At 43.2% G+C, this 12954-nt stretch overlaps 1 protein-coding gene across 1 annotated transcript in view; it reads left to right on the forward strand.

The window, feature by feature from the left end:
* The first annotated feature begins 2286 nt into the window (after nt 1–2286).
* LOC146856915 (nicotinamide N-methyltransferase-like) overlaps nt 2287–12954 on the forward strand; it is a 106071-nt gene continuing 95403 nt past the window's right edge. Inside the window, exon 1 of the mRNA XM_085647382.1 lies at nt 2287–2649. Within this exon, the coding sequence (XP_085503508.1) occupies nt 2496–2649 (154 nt within the window). The 5' untranslated portion in view covers nt 2287–2495. The remainder of the gene's footprint in view (nt 2650–12954) is intronic.

Here is a 12954-nt window from a genome sequence, read left to right on the forward strand (position 1 = left end):
GTCTCTTTGAGACAGCGCATGCAACACATGTGCGGCCTAGACGATACCTAAAAACTATAAGTAAAAGAAGACACGGATCAGTAGCACTGTGAAATCAAAGTAAATCTGTCGGCAGAGGCGCCAATATAATATAAAATATACAATATCTTAGGAGAGAGCGCCTCATTATGCCCTGCGAGCTGGCATTGGCTCAAATTTCTGTTGCATTTGGTAGCCCTTGGATGGCAAGGGCACCATCAATGGTTTCAAAAAGAGTTGTTGGGGGCTGCAAGAATCATTGCAGGCCCCCCAAGAAATTTCCAAAGTGACCCTAAGTTTCCTGGGTCATGGAAATGGTGACCCTCCCGCTCATCAGCTTAAGTTTATGGAAGGCTTGAACTGTTTTTCTGCCACCTGAGAGTGTAGTGACCGCTATTGATCAGTTCTAGGGCTAATGTTTTGTGGCCTGACATGATTAAAGAAAGATACTGACACTTGCAATGTTGTTTCATAATGTTTTATTTGAAAGATATGTTGCTGGCAGCAGGGCTTTAAGTGGTATGAAAAAGTGTGGGGTGGGGCCGTAAAAGGCTGTGCCCTATATAATTAAGGGCATGGCTTAAACTAAAATCCCCATAGAGTGCCACCCTATTCACACGTTTGCATAGAATCGCCCTGCCTTTAAACACAACTCATTCTTGGGCGTTATAAACACTTGGATGTGACTTAGTTCAAAGTATGCACTACCAGCCAGGAATACAGTGCATGAACAAAATACAGAAAGATAACATCCTAGAAAAAGTTATCCCTCGCAGGGGATGCAACATTAAGTAAACTTGAAAAACAGACGTGAACAACATGGATTACCTTAAGGTTTTTTTGTATTTATTGTTCAGAAATCGATGTGTGTTTGTCTGTAGTATTAAGAAAATGACTGTAGGGCCGGAAAAGGACCTCTTTCAATGTCTGCTTACAATTACTGCTCGGTCTGAGACCTAGCAGGACTCAGCCCTCTTAAAGCCCTGGCTGACAGTAATGTTTCATAAAAGTGCAATTCTTTTTTTATCATAATTATTGCGCAGGAAATACCTTATTGATGTAAGTGAGGGAAAGATTGGTTTGTCAACATGATTCTGGTCTTAAAATGTGGTAGCTTTGATAAAGCCAATAGGCCTGCTTTATTTGGAATGACATACTCCTATATCATAATGATAATGTACTCTATGGTGTGAAGAGGGGTCCTGACTCTTTAGGGGTCAAAAATAATGTCATCCAAGGTATTTTCACCAGCCTTATATATATTTGTAAATCACTGCGTAATATTTAGTAGTGTGTAATCAATGTACTCCCTTCTCTAGTTTTCTAGAGAAAAATCACAGCCTGGAGAATTATTTATTGAATACTAATATTACATGCCAGTAAAATGTGCTTGCTAGTCCACACACCCTCCACTGAGTAGGCCTTGCACTGCTCTGCTCCCTTACCCTAATAGAGTCAAGTGCTACAACGGGGTGCCTGGTTCCCAGTGATAAGGTATTGTGAACCTTTTTTCTGGGCAGACCTCACATCCTGCACAAGTAATAGCCTAGTTTCTTTTGAATAAGGAAAAGAAAAAAAGAAAATCCATGTTACAAATGAATGCAGATGATTTTTATGTGAAGTTCTCTTTAAGCATCATGCTGGCCTTTTGCTGACTTGAAGGTATTTTTCTTTTGGAGAGGAGCCAATCCTAGTGAGAAGTGATTTGAAAACCGGTTTGGCTCAAATGTCAAAGCTTGTGAATTTGCACAAAATACTACGGCAATCCTGCCTTTGAGCTCACACTGTCCATCCACAGTAGAAGGTTTGCTCACACCGAAACCTCAGTGCGAGTAAATGTTTTGAGGAGTGTAAAATCAGCTTTTCTGAACTGGAAAATTGGTTGGCACTCGTAAAAGAACAATTTGGGTCTATAAGCAAACCTTAGACTCAAATAGCTCTGTGAGTTGTGCACCCGTACACAAACAGTTCTGAAATAGTGCAGTCGGAGGTTCAGTCGACTAGTTTCTGCAATGCTGTCCTTCTCAAATGTGTAACAGAAAAAAAGACCAGTCATTTGAGTTTTTCATGTTACTGTTTGTTGTTTCAGTTGGACTTTTAAACGGTTCAGAGAGCATAACTATCATATGGCTCGCATATTCCATTTACACATATGTCAGCATGTTGCATTCCCAGACCTCATGTTTCTCATCGCAACAAGTTAAGCAGCTGTACCTCACTCGGGCATGGGGGTGGCAGCCTATTACCGGAGAGCAAAACAAGTCCCACGTCCAAACACCAGCAAATAAAATTCTTGAACTCGCCACCACCCCTGCAATGTCTTATGCCAGAGGTTTTCGACTGACTCAATCCGAGAGAGTCGAGTTTATTATAAGCAACTGCTTCTTGGCAGGACATTCACATTGCACAAGAGGTTCTTCTATAAATGCCGACGCCAGAGTTTGCACTCGATTTAGTAACAACAGTTTGACGCTGCCATGGAGTCTGAAAATGTGGCGCAGCAGAGGTTTCTCACCGATTTTGATTCAAGAGAATATTTGAAAATGTATTATGGGGCTGAAGGTGGATATGTTTCAGACGAGCACTGGTTACCCTTTATACTGAAGAAACTTCACGAGACTTTTACCACAGGTACTGCTTGTGTTCGAGATGTTAATTATTTGTTGTGTTGGTCAGAGGCATTGGGACATGGTCCCTTCTGTGCAGCACTGACTGCTCAGAGACTTCAGAGAAGATGAAAATCGAGGGCCTCATTTATAAACAAGCATTCGCAATGCAATAGGTCTCGCATTTATAAGAGTTTGAGCTATTGGCATTGTAAAATTACAATGCCTTTTATTTATGTTTTGGTTTTTAAACAAATAAAAGGCATTGTCATTTACAATGTCAGTAGCAAAAACTCGCATAAAAGCAGTGTGTGTAGTGCAGCAGTGTGCGGCGTGCAGCAGTGTGCGGCGTGCAGCAGTGTGAGGCGTGCAGCAGTGTGCGGCGTGCAGCAGTGTGCGGCGTGCAGCAGTGTGTGGCGTGCAGCAGTGTGTGGCGTGCAGCAGTGTTTCGTGTAGCAGTGTGAGGCATGCAGCACTGTGTGGCGTGCAGCGGCGTGCAGCAGTGTGCAGCATGCAGCAGTGTGCGGCATGCAGCAGTGTGCGGCGTGCAGCAGTGTGCTGCGTGCAGCAGTGTCATGCAGCATGCAGCAGTGAGTAATGCAGCAGTGTGCAGCAGTGTGTGGCGTGCAGCAGTGTGCGGCATGCAGCAGTGTGTGCCGTGCAGCAGTGTGTGGTGTGCAGCAGTGTTTCGTGTAGCATTGTGCAGCGTGCAGCAGTGTGTGGCGTGCAGCAGTGTGTGGCATGCAGCAGTGTGTGGCGTGCAGCAGTGTGTGGTGTGCAGCAGTGTTTCGTGTAGCAGTGTGCGGCGTGCAGCAGTGTGTGGCGTGCAGCAGTGTGCGGCATGCAGCAGTGTGTGCCGTGCAGCAGTGTGTGGTGTGCAGCAGTGTTTCGTGTAGCATTGTGCAGCGTGCAGCAGTGTGTGGCATGCAGCAGTGTGTGGCGTGCAGCAGTGTGCGGTGTGCAGCAGTGTGCGGCGTGCAGCAGTGTGTGGCGTGCAGCAGTGTACTGCGTGCAGCAGTATGTGGCGTGCAGCAGTGTGTGGCATGCAGCAGTGTGTGGCGTGCAGCAGTGTGTGGCGTGCAGCAGTGTGTGGCCTGTAGCAGTGCGCGGCGTGCAGCAGTGTGCGGCATGCAGCAGTGTGCAGCGTGCAGCAGTGTGAGGCGTGCAGCAGCGTGAGGCGTGCAGCAGTGTGAGGCGTGCAGCAGTGTGTGGTGTGCAGCAGTGTGTGGCGTGCAGCAGTGTGTGGCGTGCAGCAGTGTGAGGTGTGCAGGAGTGTGAGGCGTGCAGCAGTGTGCGGCGTGCAGCAGTGTGTAATGCAGCAGTGTGTAATGCAGCAGTGTGCGCAGCAGTGTGTGGGGTGCGGCCGTGTGCGGCATGCAGCAGTGTGCGGCGTGCAGCAGTGTGTGGCGTGCAGCAGTGTGTGGCGTGCAGCAGTGTGTGGCGTGGTTTGTAAACAACAAGAAAAGCGGACATCATTGAAGGGTGGGAGGGAACGAGCCTATGGGGTGTGAGTTATAACGAAAGTTAATTGTTGTAAGAGTGGATGCAGGAAGTGAGGCCGAGCGCAGGCTGGCGAAAGCAGTCTGCTGCTTTCAAGTCCGATGCCAGATGCCAGCTTCGCGCTTGAATGCCTCACCTGCACTGGCCATAAACCGCATTCCTAAGGCCTTGTGCCCCTTACTAAATCTCTCTGAATGCGTGAGGTGGCGCATGCGCAGGAAGTAGCTGGTGGCAAATGGAATGCACGTGGTTGTGCGCGTAACCGCCACCCGATCCGCCTGGGAAGCCTTTGGGAGCATTTTCTGAAACCCCTACATAAGTCTCGCTTAGCGATCGCTTGCGCGATAGCCAGGCGAGACCTAAAAATGACTCAGCGCCGCAAGCCATTTTGCTGCAGCACACGTTGGCTTGCTGCGCACTGCGTCATTTTGAAATCACGGAAATGCCTGGTATAAACAACAATAGGAAGCATCTGGGAGCCTCATTTATGAGGCCCCTTGCGCCTCCAGAATGTCACTTTTTGTGACGTTCTGTGGCGCAGAAGCCAGCGGGATATTTATCAGGCAGCACTAAGCCACCTTTTTTTGGCTTAATTCTGCCTGATAAATATCAGTCCCTTTAACTCAGTATTCTGCGTTAAAGGGGCGTGCAATGGGTGTTCCCAGCAACATCCATGGCCTTTTGGCACTGTCCCAGATTTACAAGAAATCGTAAATCTGAGGCAGCGCCAAAAGGTTAGGGAGGCACAGCGAGGAGAAATATCTGTATTTCTCCTCGTTTTTCCTTTTTCTATGTGTGCTGCATTCTGAGGAAAAAGCCTCTGTGATTATTTTTGTACAGAAAGGTTTCCCTTCCTGTACAAAAATAATCATCCCCTCCACCAGGCACCCTTGCGCTATGGTGCAAAGGTGCCAGCGTTGGCGCACAGCAGCCTATTGTGTGCCAGCACAGGGGAAAAGGACAGGAATGCGCCATATCTAATAGATATGTGCATTCCAGCCCTTTCTTTTGCCGTAGGGCAGCACAGCAGGAAAGCGTGCTGCGCTGCCCTATGGCAAAACCTCATAAATGAGGCCCCGGATATTTTCCCTTGCGTTGTTGCACAATTGGCTGCCATGTGCCAGGGCATGCACGATTGCGTCATGTTAAAAGAGTGCCTGCGTTGTGGGTATGATTGTTTTTGTGAAGGAAGGGACAACTTCCTGCACTAAAACAATCATTGAGGGCGTTTTTCTCTTTTTATGTGTGCTGCAGAACACGTCCAGTCTCCCCCAACGCCACTTTGTTCTGCAGCCTCTCTGTTAGCCACATTTTCCACCTCAAGTCTTTCTGAAATCCCTCATCAGCATATCTCCCACTTTCCCCCAATTACACTTGGAAGTATGCAAGCATCACTTGCTGCACTTTTCAGCGAGGCCAAGGACTGAATGTGCGTGCAGTCGGCACACCGCTTTGACCCCCTGATAGTCACTGTGAGACACTGGCGCTGACATATGCATCAACTTCAGAGCTCTCAATCATGCGCCCTTATACAGGCTCGCCCATAACTTAAACTCACTCAGAGGCCTGGAGGTGACTCAGTTCAAACTACGCGCCATACAAGAGTTAAATGTTTCATTAAAGAAAACACAAAAACACATCTTGAACAAAAGCAAATACAGAATAGAAGCTGAAGTAAAACATGTGACATGTAAATAGGAGTTACATCGCCGACATAGACAACCTCAAGGGTTTTCCCTGTCAGAGTTGAGAAATCGATCAATGATTCTGCAAGTGAGTTAAGAACATGACAATTTAAAAACAGAAAAATCCCAAAGGTAACATATACTAGGCCTGGGCGGTAAATTCCGTTCCGTTCGCGGAATTTGCGGAATTTGGGTAATTTCGCGTTCCGCGGAGAACGCGAAATTGCCCAAAATTTCGCTTTCCGCGACTTCGCGAAATTTTGCTTGTTAGCGTTCTCAAAATGCGTGTTCGCGAGATATTTATCCCCGAGCACGCAAACAGCGATTGTGAACAGGAAAAAAGCATCGCGAACAAGCAATTCCGCGTGTTCGCGGAATTTCTGCGTGTTCGCGGAGATTTTTTACCGTTTCGCGAAGATTTGCGTAACGCGATTACGCAAATTCCGCCCACCCCTAACATATACCAGAAATGCTTCCGCATTGTAAAGGGCTATATATGTATGTCTTAGGAAGAATGTGAACATGTGACTATCTGTATTTGTTAAGTATGGTCAATTTGTACCATGTTCTATGGAAATTAATTTTAAAAAATGTGAACGTAAATGTAAGGACATGCATTAGTACTCTACGGCGAAACGTTTCAAAGTCAGTGTTTAAATATGTCGGGCCCGATTCACAGAACTAACTTAAGACAAAATCCTAAACTTACTACTTTTGGTATTCACAGAAGTTAGGATTTTGTCTTAAGTTTGTCTTAAGACAAACTTAAGACAGACTTAAGACAGTCTTAAGACAGACTTAAGACAGTCTTAAGACAGACTTAAGACAGACTTAAGACAAACCTAAGACAGACTTAAGACAGACTTAAGACAGATTTAAGACAATTTGTCTTAAGTTTGTCTTAAGTCTGTCTTAAGTCTGTCTTAAGTCTGTCTTAAGTTTGTCTTAAGTCTGTCTTAAGACTGTCTTAAGTCTGTCTTAAGACTGTCTTAAGTATGTCTTAAGTTTCTCTTAAGACAAACTTAAGACAAAATCCTAACTTCTGTGAATACCAAAAGTAGTAAGTTTAGGATTTTGTCTTAAGTTAGTTCTGTGAATCAGCCCCAAGGGTCTAAGACCTCGCAGGGCCCAACCCACTAAACGCCTATAGAAGACCCATGTTGTGTGGAATAAGCCCCTTACATTGACACGTTTCATAACCTTTTTTTTTCAAACTTTGTGAAGTTGTAAGAATTAAAAAAAAGTGGGTTAAATGTCCGAACAAGTGGGTCGTGCAGCAGGAAACCCAAGAACATTCTTTGTCTAGCAGGGAAATTCTCACAAAAAACAAATTACTGTAAAATTCTCCGACATCATCTTTTAGTAAGGGACATAGATTAGCATGTGTTGTTGTGCAAAGTTTACAAATATTGCAACTTTGCAAAGCGCAAACATTGCAAACCTCACACACATTATAAATAGGCACTCCAGTTCGCTGGTGAATGTCAAATACAGATGTGATGCTGGAATTGATATTTTACAACTTTTAATTGCTCTGCTGGTGGCTCCAGCCTAACTTGCAAAGTTGGCAGGTTGTGGGAACCGCTGCTTATATTTGTGGATCCTATTTTCATTATCAGACTTTGATCCAGGGCAAGACAGAGCAATACAAATTAAAAATAAAGGAGGAGAAAGATAGAAAAACAGTTACAAAGAGGGAAATTTTTGTTAAAAAGATTCCGCAAGAGTGAAACAGAGAGAAAGGATGTTTGGGATGGTGGTAGAAAGATGCATGAGATCAAATTTCCTTTTTTTACAAATTAAGCACTATTGGTGGCCACCTGCCACAGGTCCGCCGGTGTGAAAGAGACATGTACCCTACTGCAGCCAAGTTGAGGCTTCCATCATTGATTTTTTTAGCCCAGGACTGCCATGAATAGCATGGCGGCCGATGGAGGAAAAGGAAGAAATGTCACTGGCATAGGAAGAAGAATTCTTGTCACTGATCTTTAATTTTTGCTCTGCAGAATTGGACTCGGTGGGATTTCAATGATAGTAACTACCCACCGGACTTTTGGGGTGAGTGGTGAAGACCTATGCCCTGTATTAGAAGAGGCCGCTTTAATTGTGCAGCCAGCAGAAGTATAAGGGAGTGGTGGGCAGTAGGGGTGGCCCTTTCTATAGCAGGTACCCGTGCATGCCAGTCATGGGGGAGGTTAAGCTGTAGTTTTTTTAAATTTTACCCACCCTATGCTGGAGTGAACTGTGGAGGGGGACTGGAAGCGGCTACACTTATATATATATTTATCATCAAATAATTCACCGCACTCCAGGAGAGTACATTTCTCAGTTTCAATTTACTTTCACAAGTGCAATTTTCACCATAACCACCACCAACGCATTTCAACCAAAAAGGTCTTGCTCACGGTATCATGAGTCCATCATCACTCTCTGTGTTTATACTATTCTCCCATTTTTGCCCATTATGAGGCATTATGGGATTCGTAGTTCATTATTCAGCAGTTACAAGGACAGTTTTATTTCCATGTAGTTTTTTGTAGTTTTGCTTTGTCTCATCACTATCAGTTACATAATGTAATGAATTAAGTTCATTTTGGGGATTTTGTTACATTATTTGTTGACTTTCAATTAATTTATTCTTTCACCGTCTCCCAACTGTGCAATCTCTTCTGTTTATCTGGCTCAGTGCCTGGTTATAATTCAAATCAGATTTGCTCATTTGTAGTGCTGCTGCCGGACTACCATCCTCCTTATTTATGGGGTTCCTTCTCCGTATTATTCACGGTTTAGTGCCAATTTCCTTAATCTTTAGGTCCTCTTCTCTTTTTTGTTGTTCTTTTTCTCCTGCAATGTTGCATTATTTTTAAACCGTAAGTTGCGCAGTGCATTGGTTCTCTGCAATTTCAGTGCTCATCTTATGGTTTCCGACCTCTATTGGTTGGGTTAGTTGTTGTATGGCTAAGTGCCCATCCTCCTTTCCCCTTCTTATCCTGTCCGGCATTCATACTTGGATGTTCCTTGTTTGATGCATTGAGGGCCGACTGGTTGAAGTTCCTATTTGTGTGAAATTCATGTTTTTATTATTATCCCCCTGTTTTTCTCCTGTTTGTCTTGCTTGTCTGTCATGCTCAATCACAAATGGATGTATAGTTCTTTGTCTCCATTTAGACTGTGAGGAATCTTTGTTTTAAATCTGATACTTAGTCTCGATTCAAGTCGTCTCAGATTCAAAGTTCTATTGCCCCATTTTTCATTTTTGGGAACCGTAGCTATCCCAAAGTACTTGATTTCCTGCCAGATCTTGTTAGGGTGGGTGCATAGATGTTTTGAAATTGCATAATTCATATCTTCATTTTGGATTGCTCTCAGGTGTTCCATGATCCCCAAAATGAACTGAATGCATGACATTATGTCACTAATAGTGATGAGACAATGCAAAACTACAAAAAATTACATGGAAATAAAGCTGTCCGCATAACTGCTGAAATATGAATTACGAATCCCATAATGCCTCATAATGGGCAAAAATGGGAGAATAGTATAAACACAGAAAGTGATGATGGAGTGCGGTAAATTCTTTGGTGATAATTATATGTGAGGAACAGTCCACCCTCAACATCAGCACCGACTGTGCGAAGAGAGCACTGCTGACAGATTAATTGTTGGAAATATTCACCTATATATTTAACATATATATATTTTATATATATATATATATATATTCACTGAAAAAAACCATAGGTTTTACAGACGTTATAGTTAGTTGAACATTTGACTCATATAAAACCAGAGAAATTTGCCTGTTATATTTAGTTGAGCTAACTATAACTTGCGCGCCCGCAATGCACTGCTGATGATGTCACATATCACATCACTCATGACATGGTCAGTGACTTCACTGATGACATCACTGGTGACATCTCAAATGACATCACTCATGACATCACTCATGACATCATCCAGTAAATGTGTGTTTCTATAAAATGTATATATGTTTTATATATATATATGCCAAGGTGTATTGAAGAATGAATGCATTTACAAGTGCCTAAAGGAATTATTTCGTATGTATGTGACTGACTGTATAAGTGAGTGATTGAAAATGTCTTACTGAACTCATGGGTTAGTGACTAAACTGTGTAGAAGTCTGTATTAGTCTCTCCATTGGTGTGTAAGCAACTGCATGGGTTTCTCAATACCTACATGAGTGTCTATATAGGTTATTGATTTGTTGTCTGAGTATCTGTACGGGTCCCTGAGTGTCTGTGTGGGTGGGTGGGTATATGAGTCTGTGCATAGATGTCTGAGTGGGTGATTCAGTGGTTGTATGGATTAAAAAGTGCATCTGGAAAGGGCTGTATGGGTGAGTTAGTGTGTCTATGGGTGTGTTGGTGAGTGAATAAATGTCTCAGTGGTATATCTGTGACTAACTACATATGTTTTAAGCCACTATATGTGAGTGTTGGGGTATATAAATGAGTATACGTGAGACTAAGTTATTTCAAGAGTGGGTGTATAAATAAGTGTCTGCTTCTATCAGTGATTGTATAAGACAGTAAATATGTGTTAGTATCTGTATAAATAAGTGATGTGGTATGTCTAAAAATAACGAAGTTGGTGTGTATAAACTTATACATGATTAAATGGGTATGTGATTCATTCTTTGCATTATTGACTAGGCGTGTGAGTAACTCTATGGATGAGTGGCAGCGTGTGACTGCATGTATAGATGTATGAGCGCATATTATAGTCCTCTATTGATGAGTAACTACATGTATAAGTGACTGGATGTGTGTGTAGACCTAGGAAATAGTGAGTGCTATGTAGTATATGGCATTCTTCTGTGTATGGTTTCAAAAATAGTTGTCAGCATTTTAGAATGGGTGTATCAAAGTTTATATTAGAGCATCAGTATATGCATCAGATAGTCACGTGGATGATGTCATGAGTGATGTCATCAGTGATGTCATTTGAGATGTCACCAGTGATGTCATCAGTGATGTCCCTGACCATGTCATGAGTGATGTAATAAGTGACATCATCAGCAGTGCATTGCGGGCGCGCGAGTTATAGTTAGCTCAACTAACTATAACAGGCAAATTTCTCTGGTTTTATATGAGTCAAATGTTCAACTAACTATAACGTCCCTGAAACCTATGTTTTTTTTAGTGAATTTCTAAGGTTTTTTAAATGCTAATTCCTAACTATAACGTCTGTAAAACCTATGGTTTTTTCAGTGAGTTTCGAAGGTTTTTAAAATGTTAATTTCATATTTTAATGTTTTTAAAACCTATATTTTTTCTATTATACTTTTAAATATTTTGTAACTCTATTATACTTCTTGTTTTTAACTTTAAAAATCATGTAATGTTTTATATCTTCCCAAAAAATATGTATATTTTTTTGGGGGGGAGAAAACTGCACTCCCATACCGGTAGCGTACCAAGCTCCATCACCACACGAATCCTATCCGCCATATTGCTAAACTCGTAAATGATGTGCATTTCGTATCCCACGAGTTTGTGGCACCGCGTCCCACGTAACATCATATACGCATGAAGTCACCCCAGGTACTACTTTGGTATCCGACGGGTACGTAGTACCAAGCCATGCGTTACGTCATGTACGTATGAGGTCGTGCCTGCTGCGTGATGCGCATTCAACGAATACACGCTGCCAGGCCCCGTGTTACGTTGCAGACGTATAGTATCGCGCCGGATATGCCATTCCCTTTTTTTTTGTCTCAAAAGTATATCTAAATAACTTCAAACACTATGTGAGAGCACGCGAAAATCTAAATTATTTTAAAGATTTATATATTTCTAACTGTAATAAACTTATATTATGATAAATATATTTTGTCTAAATCACGTTGGGTGCGGCCTCCTTGCGCGCTCGGTGCACGATTGCCATGTGACCTTAAAAAAAAGCATTTGATTGGTTCATAACATTTCCAATTGTAACAGTTGTACGACCCCACTCATTTTACTCATTCTCTCTACAGCGTTTGATGAGAGACACCTCTTCTGCTTAGAAAGCTTTTTTGAAAAGTGTTTTCCTGTATAGTGTATATACATATGTTAAACTACAGACAACATGCAACAATCATCTTGATCAATATTCATGCTCTGTACATTAGCCTTCCACTTGTGATTGCCATGCATCTCAAACGTTCCATCAAAAAACAAATATGTGTTACACGAAGCCCCTGGTGTGTGTGTCTGCACATTGTTGTGCTGCCTTTTGGCCTGGGTATTGCTGGCTCTAAGGAGCATCATCAGCCACGGGCAGACTGCACATCCTAGATCACATGCCATCTCATTAACAATAGTTTCCGCCCTCCCGACACATGCTACACTAATCTAAATTGCACACTCTGCGCGGTCAAAACTACAAAAGAAACACACATAAGTACACTTCCTGGCCAGGCAGGAACTGAACAACGCCCAAGTCCCCAGAATATTTATTCACACCCCTACGCTGGCCTGGTGTACGCAAGCCCAGCCCACTTTGCGTACGTATAAATAGGATAACCACGACACCACACGTCCCTCTTCTTTCACACTACCTCAAATGATTTGCCGCATCCACCTCGCATATCACAATGCGCAATAAAAAAAAGAAATGGATCCATGAGGTGTACTCCATCCTGGCAATCAACACGGGCTCTAAATTGGGAGCCCTACTGCCCGTCATCTGCGAAAGAGATCCATGAGGTGTACACTCTCCTGTAATCAACACTACATCTGAATTGTGAGCACTGCTGCCCGTAGTGTTTGCTCACACAACAATGACAGCAGGTAAGCAGAGCGGCCTAGGAGCACAGCGCCTCCAATTGAGTGCGCTGCTGTGAGAGGGGTGGGGTGCTTCAGCCTAGCTGCGCAGGTCCAAACAAACAAGATTGCCATGTGTTATGATGTGATGTTTGACCTCATTCAGTCACATCTCTGTATCATTTTAAAGACCTGCTGGACTGTACTGTAGGCCTGAGCCAGTGGGCAGCACTGCCCTACAGACACCACTTCAGCGTGGTGCTGCGGGAGGGATGGGTTTGCATCAACCAGACTGCGCACATGCGAATAAGCGATATTGCCATGTGTTATGATGTGATCTTTGACCTCATTCAGTCACATGTCTATCTCATT

The sequence above is a fragment of the Triturus cristatus genome, chromosome 3_2 (genome assembly GCF_964204655.1).
Source record: "Triturus cristatus chromosome 3_2, aTriCri1.1, whole genome shotgun sequence".
Classification (NCBI taxonomy): Eukaryota; Metazoa; Chordata; class Amphibia; order Caudata; family Salamandridae; genus Triturus; species Triturus cristatus.